The sequence below is a fragment of the Nicotiana tabacum genome, chromosome 10, assembly GCF_000715075.1.
Source record: "Nicotiana tabacum cultivar K326 chromosome 10, ASM71507v2, whole genome shotgun sequence".
Taxonomy (NCBI): Eukaryota; Viridiplantae; Streptophyta; class Magnoliopsida; order Solanales; family Solanaceae; genus Nicotiana; species Nicotiana tabacum.
Genome location: NC_134089.1, coordinates 78,070,777 through 78,090,837, shown reverse-complemented (window position 1 = coordinate 78,090,837; position 20,061 = coordinate 78,070,777). Strand labels below are relative to the sequence as shown.

At 37.9% G+C, this 20,061-nt stretch overlaps 1 protein-coding gene across 1 annotated transcript; it reads left to right on the top strand.

Moving 5' to 3' along the window:
* Positions 1 to 356: 356 nt before the first annotated feature.
* Positions 357 to 890, top strand: LOC107804566 (agamous-like MADS-box protein AGL29). The gene has a single exon (XM_016628483.2). The coding sequence runs from the start codon at positions 357 to 359 to the stop codon at positions 888 to 890; it is 534 nt and encodes a 177-aa protein (XP_016483969.2).
* Positions 891 to 20,061: the final 19,171 nt, after the last annotated feature.

Genomic DNA, 20,061 nt, shown 5'->3' with positions numbered 1-20,061 from the left:
TGACTTAAAAGTGGAATATGAAGAAACATTAACAGACTTAAAAAGTAATTTCTTGGCATGCTTTTTATTCATAGTAAGTATAGCATTAACATTAACTATGTAATAAATAGTCAATATTTTTCATTTCTTGAGGATCAGTTCAGCTTTTGCAGTCTGAGCTATATAATGGGAATACAATTTTGGACTTGGATTCTCTGTAATCTGAATATATGAATTACATTTAATCAAATGTGACAATACACGTGACAGAGAGACCCCCACACTAACTATAAATCACACTGGCGCTTATCTCGAAATTGCTCAGTCTTATTCAGCCAAAATATCTTTTTAATATTCTTCTATATTTTCTTTTTGCAATGGCAAGGAGGACGAGTAGGGGTAGGCAAAAGATTGAAATGAAGTATGTCGAGTCAAAAGAAGCACGCTATGTTACCTTCTCAAAAAGGAAAGCGAGCTTGTTCAGGAAAGCGGATGAGTTTTCTACTGTGACGGGAGCAGACGTTGGTGTTCTGCTCTTTTCACCAAGTGGAAAACCATGTTCCTACACCTCCACTAGTGTTGAAAAAATAACAGAAAAATTTCGGGAATGGAAACAACAGAATGCTGATGAGGGAAAATCAAGTGTCTTTCAGGCATTTGATGATCTCTGCAAAGATATACAAGATGAGAACGAGAAGGCAAAAAGTCGGGAACTGAGGTATAAGGTCATGTACCCTGGCGCTGAAATACCGGCTGATAAAGAAAGGTTGGAGAAGTTTATGGAAATGAAGCTGCGGTTGGAAAATATTAATGAAGCAACAAAGAATCACATTCGAGCTGAGCGACTCAAGTTTGATTTAAATGTTGTCCCTGAATATGAAGTGGGGGAGAGTTCGGGAACTCATCATTAATAAATGTGGCAGTGGCAATTGGAGTCCTTGAATTTGGTACTAGTGTTTGGAGGAGAGTTTAATTACCAGTTATCGAGTCTTTTCATTTGGTCAATTGTTGTCTTTGTTATTGAGTCAGTCATTGTTTGTCTTTCAGTTGTCAAATTATCTGGGGTTTTAGACCACATATGAAGTTGTTATTTGTCAATTGCTGTATTTGTTATTGTTGGTTTGAGGTCTTTCCATCATGCAAAATCCAATATAATAAACTCTTCTCTTGTACCAAACATGCAATGAAATTGTGTCATCTTTAATTTTCGATGATGCTTTTGTATAGTGAACAATATGAAGTGATATAATACAGATGGTGTCTTTTAATGGTTCCATCTCACCCAGTGAATTTGGCAAATTTACACCAAAGCTTGCTATATGTGAGATGGTGGAATCTTTTTAATAGATACAGATGGAGTTGAATTGGGTGTTTGGCAATCAAGCGCCTTACTCATGGTAGAAAAATACTTATAGGGCCACTTGGTCGATGGAATAAGAGATAACAATTCAATGTTAAAATACAGGATTTATCGTATCTCTGTTTGGTTGAATTTTGGGATTTCTTGATTAGTTATACCACACTAGTTGTATTATTTATACCCCACGTTTAGAGTGAGATAACAATCTCGAAGTTACTAATCCCGGAATAAAATACCAAAATAACAAAAATGTCCTTCCCATAAAAAATTTAGAGTAAATTTTATTGGTGGTCATTCAACTTTATGTTTATTATCCAAAAGCCACTTTTTTTTTTCTTTTGTTACGTAAAAATTATTCAACTTTGTGTTCATTAACCAAAAGTCACTTTTCTTACTTTTGTTAGAGAAAAATTATTTTATTATGCTCTAGTTGTTACAGTAATCACTTTGACAATATTTTACCAACCTTTCACCTGAATAGTCTATTATGCCCTTGACATTATAAATTCCGCCATTTATGTAATATCTTTTGTATCATATGCTATATAATATACTTTTACTCAAGTATTTTACTTATAATTAAATAATTTAATATTATTTTATTTTTTATTTTTATAATATATTCGTACATTTAATTTTTTTTTTCTTAATATTAATTTTCAAGATATATAAGTAGTAATATTAAATTTGTCATTAACATTACCGTGAACAAATCTCAAGTCCACGTTCTTAATCATGCTTAATAAAATATGTTGAATAAAAATTAAAAAATCAAAGCTCATGATTTATCAGCCAAGCCATTTCATTAATTTAATAAATAAAATACTCACATTTAGAAAAATAACACATGTAACGACCCGATTGGTCGTTTTGCTTTCTAAAATCTTGTTTCCCTAAATAAGACATTATGTACTTGCTTTTACTGATTTATGACTTTTGGGGATGGGTGGTTCGGGATTTGGAAGAGTTTGGGTTGAAATCGGAACACTTGGTTCCTTAAGGTTGGCTTAAAAAGCCAAGTTTGACTTTGGTCAATATTTTGAGTAAACAACCTCGGAGTCGGGATTTGAAGGTTCTAACAGGTTCGTATGATGATTTTGGACTTGGGGGTATGTCCGGATCAGGTTTTGGATGACTCGGGAGAGTTTTGGCGTGTAATAGTGAAAGTTGGTTCTTTAAGAATTTTAAAGTTCTTGAAATTTGGTTTGGAGCGGGTTTTTGTGATATCTGGGTCCGAACGGAATTCCGAGACCGATAATAGTTCCATTATGGCATTTAAGACTTTCACGTAAAATTTGGTGTAAATCCGAGTAGTATAAGTACATTTCGACGTGTTAGAAGTAAATTGAAGAACTTGAAGTTCATAAGTTTGAAACAATTGGGTTTAGGGAGTCATTCCTACTTTTATTGTTGTTTGCAGTATTTTGAGGGTTTGAGCGAGTCCGTTTTATCATTTCAAACTTTGCCGGTTTGTTCGGGCGGGGCCTCGGGGGTCCTGAGTGTCAATCGGAGGAGGCTCGAGTTGAGTTAAATATTTTTGGAAGGAGCTGAAGCTCTAGGCATCTGTCCTAACCGCACCTGTGGTTGACCAGCCGCAGGTGCGAAACCGCAGAAGCGGTCGATTCTTCGCAGGTGCGGCCCAAGGGGAGGAGCCCAGGAACAACAGATGCGGCTCCTTTTCCGTAGAAGTGGCCCAGACCGCCGATGTAACCCCCAGCCTGCCCAAGCAAAGTCCGCAGATGCGGACACTTCCTCGTAGAAGCGAGACCGCAGGTTCGGAAATCGCTGAAGGTAGTGCCTTCATTTAATACGTGAATGTGTCATTTTTGACATATTTCATTCATTGTTTGGGCAATTTGGGAGCTTCCAAAGAGAGGATTTCAACCTAGCATTTGTAAGGTAATTTACTTCTACTTAATGTGAGTTTAATACTTGGTTTTTGGGTAGATTAACACACAAAAAATTAGTGGAAATCATGGGATTAGAGTAAAATCTAGGGTTTTGGTAAAAACAAGATTTAACCACGAAATTTGTTATGGAATGGAGTAAAAATCATATATTCTTGATCCTTAGATTATGGGTAACAACTTTCTTTAAAACTTTCCAGAATCCGGGCATGTGGGCCCGAGAATCAATTTTAGTAATTTTATAATTTGGGTTGGGTAATCACTCTAATGGTTGGGATATGAACTTTTAAGCCTATATTGATTAGTTTTTATGCTATTTGAATACTTTCAAAATATTTGGCGCCAATTTGATAGTTTGGGCGTAAACCTAGACCGGAAAGTAGACCGTGGAGTAAGGTAAGTCTCCTTTCTAACATTGTAAGAGGGAATTATCTCTATTGGAGAAATAATTGAATATTTGCTACAAATTGCGGGGGCTACGTATGCACGAGTTGACGAGAGTCCATGCGTAGCTACTATTATGCTTATGTCCGGGTAGTTTAGAACCCAAAAGCCTGCTTTACTTGCCATATTTGTAACTTTATTGTTAAATTAGATTACATGAATCATATCGAATTTGGCAAATAAATTTCTAAAAAGTTAAACATCACTTTCTTGACCGTTAAAGAGAAGTTTGACAGTATTGTGGATAATTGTTTTATTGATAAAAGACTGCTTGATATGTTTATTTATGTTTGACCGCATCACATGTATGATTCACAAGCGGGGCAATAGATGCATTTATGGTTCACGCCATTCGACCCACTGGCAGTGCATACTTTACTTTTATATTGGATTGGGCCGTACGACCTCGACATTATTTGTGCATTCTATATGCTTGGTACTATCTGTGGTTTGAACTATTTTAAATGCCTTGAATATAGACTGTTAATTGAAATATTATCTATGAAAGAACCTGTCACTTCCTGTTACCAACTGTTATTTATTCATGACATCCATACTTAGCATAACACTTAATTTATATTAGTATTGACTTTGGTAAGTGTCAAGTCGAGCCCTCGTCACTACTTCTTTGAGGTTAGACTGGATACTTTCTGGGTACATATTATTTATATACTCATACTATGCTTATGTACTTAAATGTACAGGATCTGAGGTAGGTACATCTAGCTACCAGTCCAGCGCGCGTTCCTGATATTTGACCGAGATTCCATGGTGATGTCACGACCTGAACCAAAAGGCTGCGACGGGTGCCCGAGTCCTGCCTGTCAAACACCCCTAAGCATGCGTCTAAGCTATAAACCTGATTAACATCTATTGAATTACGAGAATAACATATGTGAGAGAAACCTGTCCAAAAGATATATATACATATACATACGGAATGCAGTGGGACGAGCCGGCAAGGCTGCTATAGACAATTATATACCCAAAACTGGAAGCCGACAAGGCCGCATACTATCTGACTATACATAACTGTCTACAGACCTCTAATAGAAATACAACTATACAAAGACGGGACTGAGCCACGTCATACCCATATATACATGTACAAACATATCCTAACAAAATCAAAAGTAGCTCCGGATCAAGTGGAGCACGCCAACTCTCGCTTATCAAGGATCCTAAGAAGGGAGACCGTCAGCTTGGCTACCTGCACCTATGGGCATGAAACGAAGGCACCGTGGAATAGGGCGTCGGTACAAAAAATGTGCTGAGTATGTAAAGCATGAAAATATGTACGTAAAAAGCATATATGAAACATGGAATAAAGAAATCCATTTGTGAATCTAAATAACTTTGAAAATTCTGAAACACTTATAATGTTATGCACGTGTATATAAATGTCGTGTCATGCATGTGTATAAGTATACATAACATCATCAAGCTACTGAGGACATCCCATTATATCATCTCGGCCACTGTGGGCAACATCATCAACATATACCAACTGATCAAGTGGTGGTGCGTATATAACATCGTAACCTTTTTCCATATCCCATATACATATATACACATATAAATACGCGTATATAACACTATCTAGTTATGAGTCAATGTACATGATAAATGAATGAAATGCATGAAAAATATGTAATAATATCAATATTCCTTCTGGATAAACTTTTTCAATTGCGTATTATTCTGAGAACATAATATGTCACATGGGGAATCAAGAACACAAAGACCCCTAATATTTTTATGAATAGAATCATTTATGAACACTGTGCATTTGCTCATTTCTTCTGTATAACTTGGACCATGCCAAAAAGAGATAAGGGATGACCTTAACATTCCTGGAGTAGGAAAAACTCCGTATAATATTCTTGGATAAGATTGCACCGTACTTCTTTAGAACCGCAAAATTTAACATTGCTACAGTTCTAATCAATTCTCGTTATAACTTTTTGCAAGAATTTCGTTGGAGGTTTAAAACTTGGCATCTGTGCTTGGAGATTTGAATTTAGGAAGAATGACTTAAATTTCACTTTTGTTATAAAATAAAAACTATAAAATAAAGACAAGAGAAACTGATATATTATTTAAATTCAAACTGATGTCCATAATGAACTGAAATCTCTTCTATTTATAGAAGAAAGGAAGCTGTTGTGCAAGCTGCTACTACAAGCTGCTGTGTAAGCTGCTACTGCAAGCTGCTGTGTAAGCTGCTACTGCAAGCTGCTGTGTAACCTTCTTATAAGTTGCTTGTAAGTTGCTACTGTACCCGATATAGATAATCTTCTGCCGGGGATAATATTTATCCATAACGGATCGGAGTACCGAAATGATAAGCTTCTTCAGGAAGCTTATTTCCAATAGAGTACTAAATAGATAACCATATTTACGGTGGAGTCCCATATGGATAAGCTTCTTCAGGGAGCTTATTTACAATGGAGTACTAAATGAACATCCATAATATAATATATATATTTATAACACTCCCCCTTGGATGTTCATTAAAAGGTAATGTGCCTCAATAAAACCTTATAAGGAAAACCTCATGGGAAAAAACCTTAGTAAGGAAAAAAGAGTGCATCGCATATTTTACTCCTCCTGATGAAAACCTTGTTTTAAATATTTGAGTTTCTGCATTCCAATCTTGTATACCATCTTCTCAAAAGTTGAAGTTGGCAAAGGTTTAGTGAATAAATCTGTTGGATTATCACTTGAACGGATTTGTTGCACATCAATGTCACCACTTTTCTGAAGATCGTGTATGTAGAATAATTTTGGTGAAATATGCTTCGTTCTGTCTCCTTTTATAAATCCTCCATTCAATTGGGCTATTGTAACGACCCCACCGGTCATTTTGAGATTTTGCACTTTACTCGCCAGTTCTCGGGCATGACTTGCCCCATGTGGTGTATTATGACTTATGTAAATCGTTGGTGTTGGGTTTTAGGTTAATCACAATTTAATTTGGAAGAATAGTCTCAGTTGAAAGATTAAAATTTGAAAGGTTTGACCAATATTTGACTTGTTTGTATATGATCTCGGATCGGAATGTTTATGATTTGGTTAGCTTCGTATGGTAATTTTGGATTTAGGATCGTGCCCGGGAGATTTTTTTGGAAGTTTGTAGTCTAATTAGGCTTGAAATGGCAAAAATGAGAAGCCGAAGTTTGGAAATTTGACCGAGGGGTTAACTTTTTTATATCGAGATCAAAATCCGACTCAAGAAGTTGGAATAGATCCTTTATGTCATTTATGACTTGTGTACAAAATTTGGGGTCAAGCGGACCTGATTTAATAGGTTTCAGCGTTGTTTGTGGAATTTAAAATTTCTAAGTTCTTAAGCTTGAATCCGAAGTTGATTTAGTGTTTTGATGTTGTTTTGAGTGATTCGAAAGCTCGACAAGGTGTTAATGATGTTATGGGAGGTGTTGGTATATTTGGGTTGAGGTTTGAGGGTCTCGGGTGTGTTTTGGGTGAGTTTTGAGCGAGTCCGGACATTCCTGAACTTAGAAAATGGATGGGGGCAGAAGTTTTAGTGCTGGGAGCGGTGGATTTAGTGCTGGGCACAATGGTTTAGTGTTGGGCACGGTGGTTTAGTGCTGGGCGCGGAAAATGGTCCGTTGTCCGCGGTCATGAAGATCCGCAGGTCGTCGGTCCAATTTCGGAAGCTCATATCTTTTGATCCACAAGGAAATTTGAGATGATTCAAAACCAAAAGTTGTAGCCCTTCATGTCTAGTTTCCAGAAAGGTAAAGATATTGCAATTTTCACATCTGTACCAAAGGTTATGGCCAAAATACTAAAGCCTGTCACTATAGAGGAAAGCTGTGCGGCCGCGGTCATTTTTGTGCGGACCCCGGTCGGTTTTATACGGCGCGCGGAGGTTGAAATCTGAGGGGTACTCTATAAATACGTGGTTTTTGGTTTTATTTGATATTTTGACCTAGAGAGCTCGAATTTTGGCGATTATTTGAAGGTTTTTCAAGAAATTCATCGGGGTAAGTGATTTTAACTAAGATTTGGTTAGAATACATGAATCTATCATTGAATTCATCATTTAATTTGTGATTTAGGATGGAATTTGGGAAGAAATTTGTGAAACCTTTCAAAAATGTGAAATGATGATTTGAAGGACTAAATGGTATCGGAATTGGATAATTTTGGTATGGTTAGACTCGTGAGGGTATGAGGATTTTGAAATTGTAAATTTTACCCGATTCCGAGATGTGGGCCCGGGGCTCGGGTTTTGCTAATTTCTGGATTTATGATATTTTTCGAATGTTTTCGCTTGGGCTTTGTTCCCATGGTATATTGTGACGTATTCGTTCTGATTTTGGATAGATTCGACACGCGTGGAGGCCAATTCGAGGGGCAAAGGCATCGCTAGCTAGAGAATTAACCGGTTTGAGGTGAGTAATGATTGTAAATGATGTCCTAAAGGTTTGAAACCCTGAATTGCACATCGTAGTGCTATATTGAGGCAAGATACGCGCTGGATGATGAGCGTGGGGTCTTTTACTACTAGGGATTGTGACTTGGTCCATCCTGATTGGTGATTTTACCGCATATTTGACTGAAATTCATTTGTTAACATTATGATTTGGGCTGATTGCCATATTTGGGCTTCGTGCCAACTATTTGAATCCTTCGGGGATTTTTATCATTGTTTCCTCACTACTTGACTTATTATTTGAACTCAGTCCTGTTGATATCTACTGATTTACAAACTCAGCCACTTTTACTCAGATTTGAAACTTAAATGATATTTCTACATCATGTTTTGGGCTGAGAACTAATGTCTTACTAATGCCCAAGGGGCTTGTGATGATTTTTGGACTGAGTGAGGCCGGGCCATATATGAGGATATGTTGAGTAATATGAGGCCGAGGGCCTGAGATACTTTTTATGCCATGAGGTGGCTTGAGTAATATGAGGCTGAGTGCCGAGTAATGTGAGGCGGAGTGCCGAGTGATGATGCCACGAGGTGGATTGATATAGAGCTTGGGCCGTAAGGGGCCCCTCCAGAGTCTGCACACCCACAGTGAGCGCAAATACCCATTATGATCTGAGAGTGAGCCTGAGGGGCTGATACAGTTCTGAGTGATTGATACAGAGCCCGAAGGGCTGATACTGTACTAAGAGTGAGCCCGAGGGGCTGATACTGTTTTGAGTGATTGATACTGTGCCCGAGGGGTGGATTTCTACTTGTTATTTACCTGTTAAATTACCTGTTTTACTTGTTTAAAAAAAGAGATATCATTTGATTTCTTCACTGATTACTCCTTTAAGTAATTTTACTGCTTGATATGGAATTGCTTTGTGTCTTTACGTGTTTTCATACTTTCAGCCATTATTTATAATTATTACTCATTGAGTCGGAGTACTCACATTACTCCCTGCACCATGTGTGCAGATTTAGGAATTGTAGAGTCTGCTCCTGAGTGTTGATTCTCCCAGTCCAGGTAGTGATTCGGAGACTACGAGGTAGTTGTTGGCGTTCGCAGCCCCGTGCCTCCCTTATCTTATCATTTTCATGTTTTTAGAACTATTGTATTGGATTTAGTGTTCAATAGACTTGTATCCGGATTTCTTAGTTGCTCATAACTTGTGACACCCCGGTTTGGGCTGTGTCGGGATGGTTTCTACTGTTGTTATCGTTAATTTTGTAAATTATGGTTATTATATCACATTTTAGAACTACTTATGATATTTAACTGTTTAAAAGAGGTGGTTTGTTTTGGTCTGGCTGGCCTTGTCTTCACGAGAGGCGCCATCACGATCAGATTCGGGGAATTGGTTCGTGACAAGTTGGTATCAGAGCTTAGGTTACATAGGTCTCACGAGTCATGACCAGGTTTAGTAGAGTATCGTAGATCGGTACGGAGACGTCTGTATTTATCCTCGAGAAACTGCAGAACCTTTAGGAAAAACTTCGCACTCTTGAATTCTTATCGTGCGTCCTTGATTCAACTTAGAAAGTAACTTTTGAAATTCCTTCCACGCGTTTATATGCATGCATGAGCGCTCAATATTAGATGTGGATCAATGGCTTGTGTTCCCTAATCGAGGGGTGATATATGATCTCGGTGAGTTGATATTGGGCCAGTCTGGAGGACTTGAGACTGGATTTTTGCCTATAGCTTGAGCACCGAGATGCTGCTTGTGTGAGCAAGTGCTTTTGAATTTATATGTTTGATATTTTTCCCTGTTAGTGGAAGTGACAACTGGATGGCTACGTAATAAGAATGTTAGTGCTGCGAGATGTATTCGTATGATTTTGCAGTGACGAGAAAGGTCTGCTAGAGGATAGAAGAACTATTAGGTGATTGATTTCTATCTTGATTCGAATTATAGCCTGAGTTATGGGCATGTGAAGAATCTTTTAATGTCTCCTAGTTGGGAGTGGAGTAGATTTCATGTTGCGGTATGAGTTTAGACTCAGGAAGACTAAATGAGTGTGTAATGGTTATGATGGTGAAAGGTATACATAAATGTTAGTTTAAGGCAAAGTAGGTGGGTTGTCTCCTGCGAAGTGTTCTAGAGTTGTGTGATCTTTATGTTATCTATTAGACGATCCCATTTACAAGTGAAATATATGTACGAATTTAATATGGGTCACTTAAGAGAGTGGGTTTAATTGTTATGAGAGTAAATGCAAGATTTGTAAAAGATATGAAGTACTAGATGGTTTGTGTGCCACGAGCTTATGAAGGGTTAAGTTTAATCTCACTATGGTATTATGGCAGCAATAAAGTGTATGTTATGAGTTATGGTGCATGTTTTGAGCTATGTCTTGAGCCAAGTGGGGGAGTCCGCTATTGAATAGTTGATTGCACGGTTATGTGCTCTAATGGTTCCAGTTTGAGGCGTATTTGTGAATCAGTTGTGGCTCGAGTAAAGGAAATTTCAATAAAGGCTATGTTATGCTTTATGGGTGTACGAGAATCGGGGAATGACTTGAGTTGTGGTTGGTAAGGAATGCTCGGTGCATAGGGCAGGAAGTTGCTTGGTTATATTGGAATGAGGTCACATTCTGCAGTGTCGGAGTGCAAATGAAGCACAAGTTGTTCGGTTCATTTAATCAATCTAACTGCGGTTTGAGTAGAGTGGATGCCTCTAGAGAGTGGTCCTATTGTGTTCAAAATTTTACATGCAATAATTGGAGGCTTTCATGTTGTACTCATGGATAGAAACTGAACTTTTCAGTGGAAGATGGCAAGACTTGTGTTATTTTCTATGTTAATTATGGGATTCCATATATCAATATCGGGAAGGTGAAGGTAATGGCTTTGGATTCGCAGTAAGTCTTTTCAGAGTCAGTATCTTAAATATGGTGCTTTGAGGAAACATTAAAAAGAGTATTCAGCGGGTGATGAACCTTAGGCTATGTGGTATTATGCTTGGGTCTCGTGTGGTAAGTTTGGGTTGAGGAAATATGATGTTATAGCAAGAAGGAGTATCAAGTGACGGTAAATCAGAAGGGAGCTCGGATGGATGGGATAGCTTGGTAGTAGGCCATATCGGTATGGTAAGGATATGAATAGTTCTTTGGGTGCTTACAAGGTAATGAGTTTCCATATGTGTTTCGTGGCAATGCTCTTAGGTTTTAGATGGATTGTGTATCTTGGTTGAGTTAAAATAAGTCAGTATTGGTGGTTTGGTTTTATGGAAAGAGGGATTTGTAGAGTTCTTAATAATTTCTACCACGATAGAGATGTATAATTTCTGCTGGCATAAGGAGCATGGAATGTATAGTGATTTTCTCCTAGTTGGGATCAAATGGAATTTTTTTGACTAGTTAAGTATGTAGTTGATTGTGGCTCAGAAAGGGATTTTGAAGTTCTCATATTTATCATAGGATGGCATATTATATGTGGTATGTTGTGTAGGGCAGAGATTGGCATATGTAAGGTCGCAATTCAGTTTTGAAAGGAAGGTCATAAATTCTTAGACAACACATGCAGTTTCAGATGACTAGGTAAATGATATTACTAAATGGTGTGTCTTGATAACGGTATGCACTTCAGAAAGAGGGAAATGTGATTGAGTTAATAATACATCATAGGTATTGCGGTTATGGACTATGATAAAATAGCTAAGGTTGGTTAGAGGGTAGTATGTGCTATGATTTAGTCGTTGTGAACCTTCAGAGGATTATTTATCTGTTGTGTGTGACTAGACTTGATGTGTGGTTCATTGGTAGACCTATATGGATGTGTGTTCTGTATCACGATAGTTTGGTTGACTTAGAGTTGTCAATGGTAAGAGATGTGTTGATTCGGTTGTTATTGAGTTATTAGTAATCACGGGGATCTATGAGTTATCTTTCCATGTTGCGAGGCATTAAGGTTTATTGGTTATAGGCACATGTGGTGCGGCGTTATTGGGTCCTCTCAGTGGAATTCGAGCAGGTAGAGTTTCGGGTATTTCTCGGCGGGTAGCGTATCGGTTGTGTCCCTTCGGGTATGTGTAATGTTATATCAATTGCTTCGTGGTGGTTATGATGATTGCTTTGGTTTTAGCCATCATATTGCGCACGATTGTCGATTTTGAGAAGAGTGACTTAAGGTGTTTTCACGTGGATCAGTGTTTGGATGAGGTCGCGCGTTGGAGCGAAGCCATGAGGAGGTATGATCCTGCGGGTTAGATTTGTGTGTTCTGTTTTTATGATGTGATACGGGTTCTCGGCATTGTGTGTGGTGGTACTAGTGAGCTTGCAGTACAGCTCTTTTATTTGAGTCATTTTTCAGGAATTGAGTAGGTTCGGATTGTGGCTTATTGGTGCACGGATTGCACAAATTGTGGCTTTAGTCTATATTGAGGTGTCAATGTCACAAGAGTAGTTGTGTTGGATTAGATTAGACTGTCGGGGTCTTTAATGACTGCAAACAGATTTGATTTCAGCATGTTGAAAGGATAATATCGAGCTTCGGCTCAGAAATTTGCTATGGCATTTGCCAAAGGAGGAGTGACTTCTTGAATGGTTGATCTTAGAAATGGTTATGGCTTACCGCGTGTTTTAGTGATTATTGGCAGTATATGAAAGTGTTGGGGTGAGGCTTTAGTTGATAAGAGTTTTTCTATCTGTATTCATTTGTTGTGTGTAGCTGCTATAATTAGAAGTTATCACTACGAGGGTTTGAGTCATGTGGTATATCAAGTGATTGCACCTGAGATTTCAAGTATGGGTGATTACAGCTGGTTCGGGCTTATTCTGAATATAGATATGGGACTCTGATCTTGTGAATAATTTCAGAAGTGGAAATGTGGTTCCAAGGCTTATGGGTTAGATTGGGTTGTGAAATTTCACTTACTATGTGTTATCAGACCTATGTGAGATAGGGTGACGTGGGATCACCCCCGGGTATATGCATGGTAAGGTTATTCAGCGATTGGTTAGCTTTTGGAACAACTCTGAGCACGTTCGCAGACGAACATATGTTTAAGTGGGGGAGGATGTAACAACCCGACCGGTCGTTTTGAGCTTTTGCACTTTGCTCAGTTCTCGGGCATGACCTGCCCCGTGTGGTGTATTATGACTTATGTAAATTGTTGGTGTTGGATTTTAGGTTAATCAAAATTTAATTTGGAAGAACAGTCTCAGTTGAAAGCTTAAAATTTGAAAGGTTTGACCAATATTTTACTTGTTTGTATATGATCTTGGATCGTAATTTTTATGATTTGGTTAGCTTCGTATGGTAATTTTGGATTTAGGATCGTGCCCGGATTTTTTTTTGGAAGTTTGTAGTTTAATTAGGCTTGAAATGGCGAAAATGAGAAGCCGAAGTTTGGAAATTTGACTGAGGGGTTAACTTTTCGATATCGAGATCAAAATCCGACTCAAGAAGTTGGAATAGCTCCTTTATGTCATTTATGACTTATGTGAAAGATTTGGGGTCAATCGGACCTGATTTGATAGGTTTCAGCGTTGTTTGTGGAATTTGAAATTTCTAAGTTCTTAAGCTTGAATCCGAAGTTGATTTAGTGCTTTGATGTTGTTTTGAGTGATTTGAAAGCTCGACAAGGTGTTAATGATGTTATGGGAGGTGTTAGTATGTTTTGGTTGAGGTTTGAGGGCCTCGGGTGTGTTTCGGGTGAGTTTTGAGCGAGTCCGGACATTCCTAAACTTAGAAAATGGATGGAGGCAGAAGTTTTAGTGCTGGGTGTGGTGGATTTAGTTCTGGGCGGGGTGGTTTAGTGTTGGGCGCGGAAAATGGTCCGCTGTCCTCGGTCATGAAGATCCGCAGGTCGTCGATCCAACTTCGAAAGCTCATATCCTTTGATCTACAAGGAATTTTGAGATGATTCAAAAATAAAAGTTGTAGCCCTTCGTGTCTAGTTTCCACAAAAATAGAGATAGTGGAATTTGGACATCTGTACCAAAAGTTATGGCCAAAATACTAAATCCTGTCACTGTAGAGAAAAGTTGGGCGTCCGCGGTCGTTTTTGTGCGGACCGCGGTCGGTTTTGTGCAGCCCGCGGAGGTTGAAATCTGAGGGGTACTCTATAAATACGAGGTTTTGGATTTTATTTGATATTTTGACCTAGAGAGCTCGGATTTTGGCGATTTTTTGAAGGTTTTTCAAGAAATTCATCGGGGAAGTGATTTTAACTCAGATTGGCTAGAATACATGAATCTATCACTGAATTCATCATTTAATTCGTGATTTGGGATGGAATTTGGGAAGACATTTGTGAAACCTTTCAAAAATGTAAAATGATTATTTGAACGACCAAATGGTATCGGAAATGGATAATTTTGGTATGGTTAGACTCGTGAGGGTATCAGGATTCTGAAAATGTAAATTTTACCCGATTTTGAGACGTGGGCCCAGGGCTCGGATTTTGCTAGTTTCGGGATTTTTGATATTTTTCGAATGTTTTCGCTTGGGCTTTGTTCCCTTGGCATATTATGACGTATTCGTTCTGATTTTGGATAGATTGGATGCACGTGGAGGCCAATTCGAGGGGCAAAGGCATCGCAAGCTAGAGAATTAGCCGGTTCGAGGTGAGTAATGATTGTAAATGATGTCCTGAGGGTTTGAAACCCTGGTTTGCACATCGTAGTGCTATATTGAGGCAAGATACATGCTGGATGATGAGCGTGGGGTCTTTTACTACTGGGGATTGTGACTTGTTCCGTCCTGATTGGTGATTTTGCTGCATATTTGACTAAAATTCATTTGTTATCATCATGATTTGGGCTGATTGCCGTATTTGGGCTTCGTGCCAACTATTTGAACCCTTCAGGGATTTTTATCACTATTTCCTACTTGACTTATTATTTGAACTCAATCCTGTTGATATCTACTGTTTTACAAACTCAGCCACTTTTACTCAGATTTGAAACTTTAATGATATTTCTACATCATGTTTTAGGCTGAGAACTACTGTCTTACTAATGCCCAAGGGGCTTGTGATGATTTTTGGACTGAGTGAGGTCGAGGGCCATATGTGAGGATATGCTGAGTAATATGAGGCCGAGGGCCTGAGATACTTTATATGCCACGAGGTGGCTTGAGTGATGTGAGGCCGAGTGTCGAGTGATGTGAGGCTGAGTGTCGAGTGATGATGCCACGAGGTGGCTTGATATAGTGCCTGGGCCATAAGGGTCCCCTCCGGAGTCTGCACACCCACAGTAAGCGCGGGTACCCATTATGATCTGAGAGTGAGCCCGAGGGGCTGATACTATTCTGAGTGATTGATACTAAGCCCGAAGGGCTGATACTGCACTAAGATTGAGCCCAAGGGGCTGATACTGCTCTGAGAGATTGATAATGTGCCCATGGGACGGGTTTCTACTTGTTATTTACCTGTTAAATTACCTGTTTTACTTGTTTTAAAAAAGGGATATCATTTGATTTTTTCAGTGATTACTGCTTTAAGTGATTTTACTGCTTGATATGGAATTGCTTTGTGTCTTTACGTGTTTTCATACTTTCAGCCATTATTTATAATTATTACTCACTGAGTCGGAGTACTCACATTACTCCTTGCACCATGTGTGCAGATTCAGGCATCGCATAGTGCGCTCCTAAGTGCTGATTTTCCCAGTCCAGGCAGTGATTCAGAGACTACGATGTAGCTGTTGGTGTTTGCAGCCCCGTGCCTCCCTTATCTTATCATTTTCATGTTTTTAGAACTATTGTATTGGATTTAGTGTTCAGTTGACTTGTATTCGGATTTCTTAGTTGCTCATGACTTGTTACACCCGGTTTGGGTTGTGTCGGGATGGTTTCTACTGTGTTATCGTTAATTTCACAAATTATGGTTATTATATCACGTTTTAGAACTACTTATGTTATTTAACTATTTAAAAGAGGTGGTCTGTTTTGGTCTGGCTGGCCTAGTCTTCATGAGAGGCGCCATCACGATCAGATTCGGGGAATTGGGTCATGACAGCTATGCATGCAGCATTGTCTTCGTATAAAATTGTGGGTCTTTTCTCATATTCCAAATCATATTTTTCTCGAATAAAATGAATTATTGATCTCAACCATACGCATTCCCTACTTGCTTTATCAATAGCTATTATCTCAGCGTGATTTGAAGTAGTAGCAACAATAGATTGCTTTGTGGAGCACCATGATATTACAGTACCTCCATATGTAAATACGTACCCGGTTTGAGATCTAGCTTTATAGGGATCGGATAAATAACCTACATCTGCATAACCAACAAGATCTGCACTATCTTTGTTAGCATAAAACAAACTCATGTCAAGAGTTCCCTTTGAATATCGCAATATATGCTTAATCCTGTTCCAATATCTTTGTGTAGGAGAATAACTATATCTTGCTAGTAAATTAACAGAAAATGCTATGTCAGGCCTTGTAGCATTAGGAGAGATAGGGTACTTCGGGACCAAGGAGTTCCTCGTCCTCTTATGGAGGTCAGAACAAATCGTTATTCACTTCAAGTGATCGAACAACCATTGGTGTACTCAATGGGTGTGCTTTGTCCATGTAAAAGCGTTTTAAGACCCTTTCTGTATAGGCAGATTGATGGATAAAAATCTAGTCTGCTAAATGTTCAATTTGCAGACCAAGACAAAGTTTTGCCTTTCCAAGATCTTTCATCTCAAAGTTTTTCTTAAAATATTCAATTGTTTTTTGGAACTCTTCTAGAGTTTCGATAAGATTTATGTCATCAAGATAAACAACAAGTATAACAAATTCTGATGCCATTTTCTTTATATAAATATATGGACAAATAACATCATTTATGTAACCTTCTTTTAGCAAATATTCACTAAGGCGATTATACCATATGCGCCCAGATTGCTTTAAACCGTACAAAGATCTTTGTAATTTGATTGAATACATTTCCTGAGATTTTGCTTCAGGCATTGTAAATCCTTCAGGGATTTTCATATAAATTTCATTATCAAGTGAACTGTACAGATAAGTTGTAACTACATACATTAGATGTATTTCAAGCTTTTCATGCAGTGCTAAACTGATGAGATATAGAAATGTTATGGCATCCATAACAGGTGAATATGTTTCATCAAAATCGACTTCAGGTCGTTGTGAGAATCCTTGTGCAACAAGGCGAGCTTTGTATATTTAAACGTTATTTTTATCATTCCTTTTTCACACAAAAACCCATTTATGACCAACTGGTTTTATACCAGTAGGTGTTTGGACTACTGGTCCAAAGACCTCTCTTTTAGCAAGTGAGTTTAATTCCGATTGAATTGCCTCTTGCTATTTTGGCCAATCAGATCTTTGTCGACATTCTTCGACTGATCGAGGTTCAAGATCCTCACTATCTTGCATAATATTAAGTGCAATATTATATGCAAAAATATTATCCGCCACTATTTCATATCGATTTAAATTAATCCCATCATCGGTCGAACTTATTAAAAGTTCTTCACTCACATGACCTTTGAGTTCATTGATTTCTTCAAGAATCTCAGAACTAATCAGATACTGGGTCTTTTCAGGAGATCCCTTCATAGTATCATTTTGATCATTTGTTGATTTTCTTTTTTGAGGATTTCGATCCTTAGAACCCAGAGGCCTACCAAGCTTCAGGTGTGCTTTAGGTTCACTAGCTCTCATGCTAGTAGATAGTCTTACTGTGACATCAATTCATATAGGCATATTCTCTGCTGGGATATGTGAGTTAGTTATCCTTTTCAAATCAGTAAATGCGTCTAGCATTTGATTTGCTATATCCTGTAAATGGATGATCTTCTGGACCTCCTGATTACATATAGGGGTATGGGGATCAAAGTGAGATAATGATAAAATTTTTCACATAATTTCTCTTTTGATTTCCTTTTTCTCCCCCCCTAATTGTGGAAAATTTGTTTCATCAAACCGACAATATGCAAATCGAGCAGTAAATAAATCTCCTGTCAATGGTTCAAGACAGTGAATAATAGAGGGTGATTCAAACACAACATATATTCCTATCCTTCTCTGTGGTCCCATCTTACTGTGCTGTGGTGGTGCTACTAGAACATATACAACACATCTGAAAATTCATAGATGAGCAATATTTGGTTCATGACAAAAAACTAATTGTGACAGAGAATATTTATTATAATGTGTCGGTATGAGACAGATAAGTGATGCTGCATGCAAGATAGCATGGCCCCAAACAATAGTGGGAAATGTTGTTTTCATAAGTAGTGGTCTTGCTATCAATTGTAGGCGTTTAATAAATGACTCTACAATGCCATTTTAAGTATGAACATAAGCTACAGAATGTTCAACTTTTATCCCAACTGATAGACAATAATCATCAAAAGCTTGAGATGAGAATTCTCCAGCATTATCAAGGCGAATAGCCTTTATATGATAATCTGGGAATTGTGCCCTTAATCAAATTTTCAGTAATTCGTCTCATCATTATTGATCCAGGATGGCCCAAACGACCATGCCAAAACACAAAAGTATTTGAATCCGTAAACTTCTGGTTTACGATAGAGTGTGCTTCAACTGTACTAATTTTTGAATAGTATAAGCCAGATGATAAAGTTGGTAACTTTTCTACAATGCATTTCTGGCCAGAAATATTCTTTGTAATATAAAAATATTCCCTGTTCATTTCATCTATTGTCTCAACATGATACCCATTTCGGAGGATATCTATAAAACTCAATAAGTTTCTTCGGGACTTGGAGGAGAACAATGCATTATCTATAATAAGTTTTGTTCCCTTAGACAGAAATATAATGGCTCTTCCGGAGCCTTCAATCAAACTTATATTACCAGAAATTGTTGCAACATTTGCTTTTTCCTTATGCAAATAAGAAAAGAATTTCTGATCCTTGAATATGGCATGAGTTGTTCCACTATCAATAACACAAATATCTTCATGATTTGTCTTTGATCCAAACATAATTTGAGGATTATCCATATTCTTCAAAATGACATAAATAAAATATATTATAGTAAACATCATTATCAGAGCATAACTTTTATTTATGTACAATAATTACATAACCATACTATCTATTACAAACAACAAAAATTAAAATATTTACATTTTTACAGATTCACTACCGATTACATGACTTGTTTCTCCTTTTGAGTGCGAAGTAATCAACTACATCCAAATGCATGAAGTCTAAATTATCTTCAGAAATAAAATTTGCTTCAGCATTTTTCTCTGTCTTTTTCAGGGAGGCTTGATAAAGATCAACCAGGTACTTTGGCGTACGACAGGTACGTGACCAGTGCCCTTTTCCTCCACATCTATAGCATGCATTTTCTGCATTTGGTGCTTGCACCGCTTCATGCTTTTGTTCCTTCCTTTTCCACTGCTGGTGGTGAGGAGGATTCTTTGGTGCATTATTATTACCATGATTGGGGTTTCTTCCTCGACCACGACCATGACCACTACCGGGGCCACGACCTCTTCCACTTTTAGCTTGGTGGAAGTTCGTCTCATTCACTTCAGGGAATGGACAAGAACTAGTAGGTCGGTTTTCATGGTTTTTCATTACTAGCCTATTATGTTGCTCGGCCATAAGAAGATGTGAGATAAGTTCAGAATACTTTTTAAATCTCATATCTCGATATTGCTGCTGTAGGAGCATATTCAAGGCATGAAAAGTGGCGAAAGTTTTCTCCAACATATCATGATCAGTACCACATAATTTCAATTGGGAAATAATTCTGAACATAGCAGAATTATACTCACTTATAGATTTAAAATCTTGAAGCCTTAGATGAGTCCAATCATATCATGCCTGTGGAAGAACGACCATCTTCAGGTAGTCATATCTATCTTTCAAATTATTCCACAGTATGACTGGATCTTTAACAGTAAGATATTCTATTTTCAGGCCCTCATCAAGGTGATGACATAGGAATATCATTGCTTTGGACGGTCTTGGTT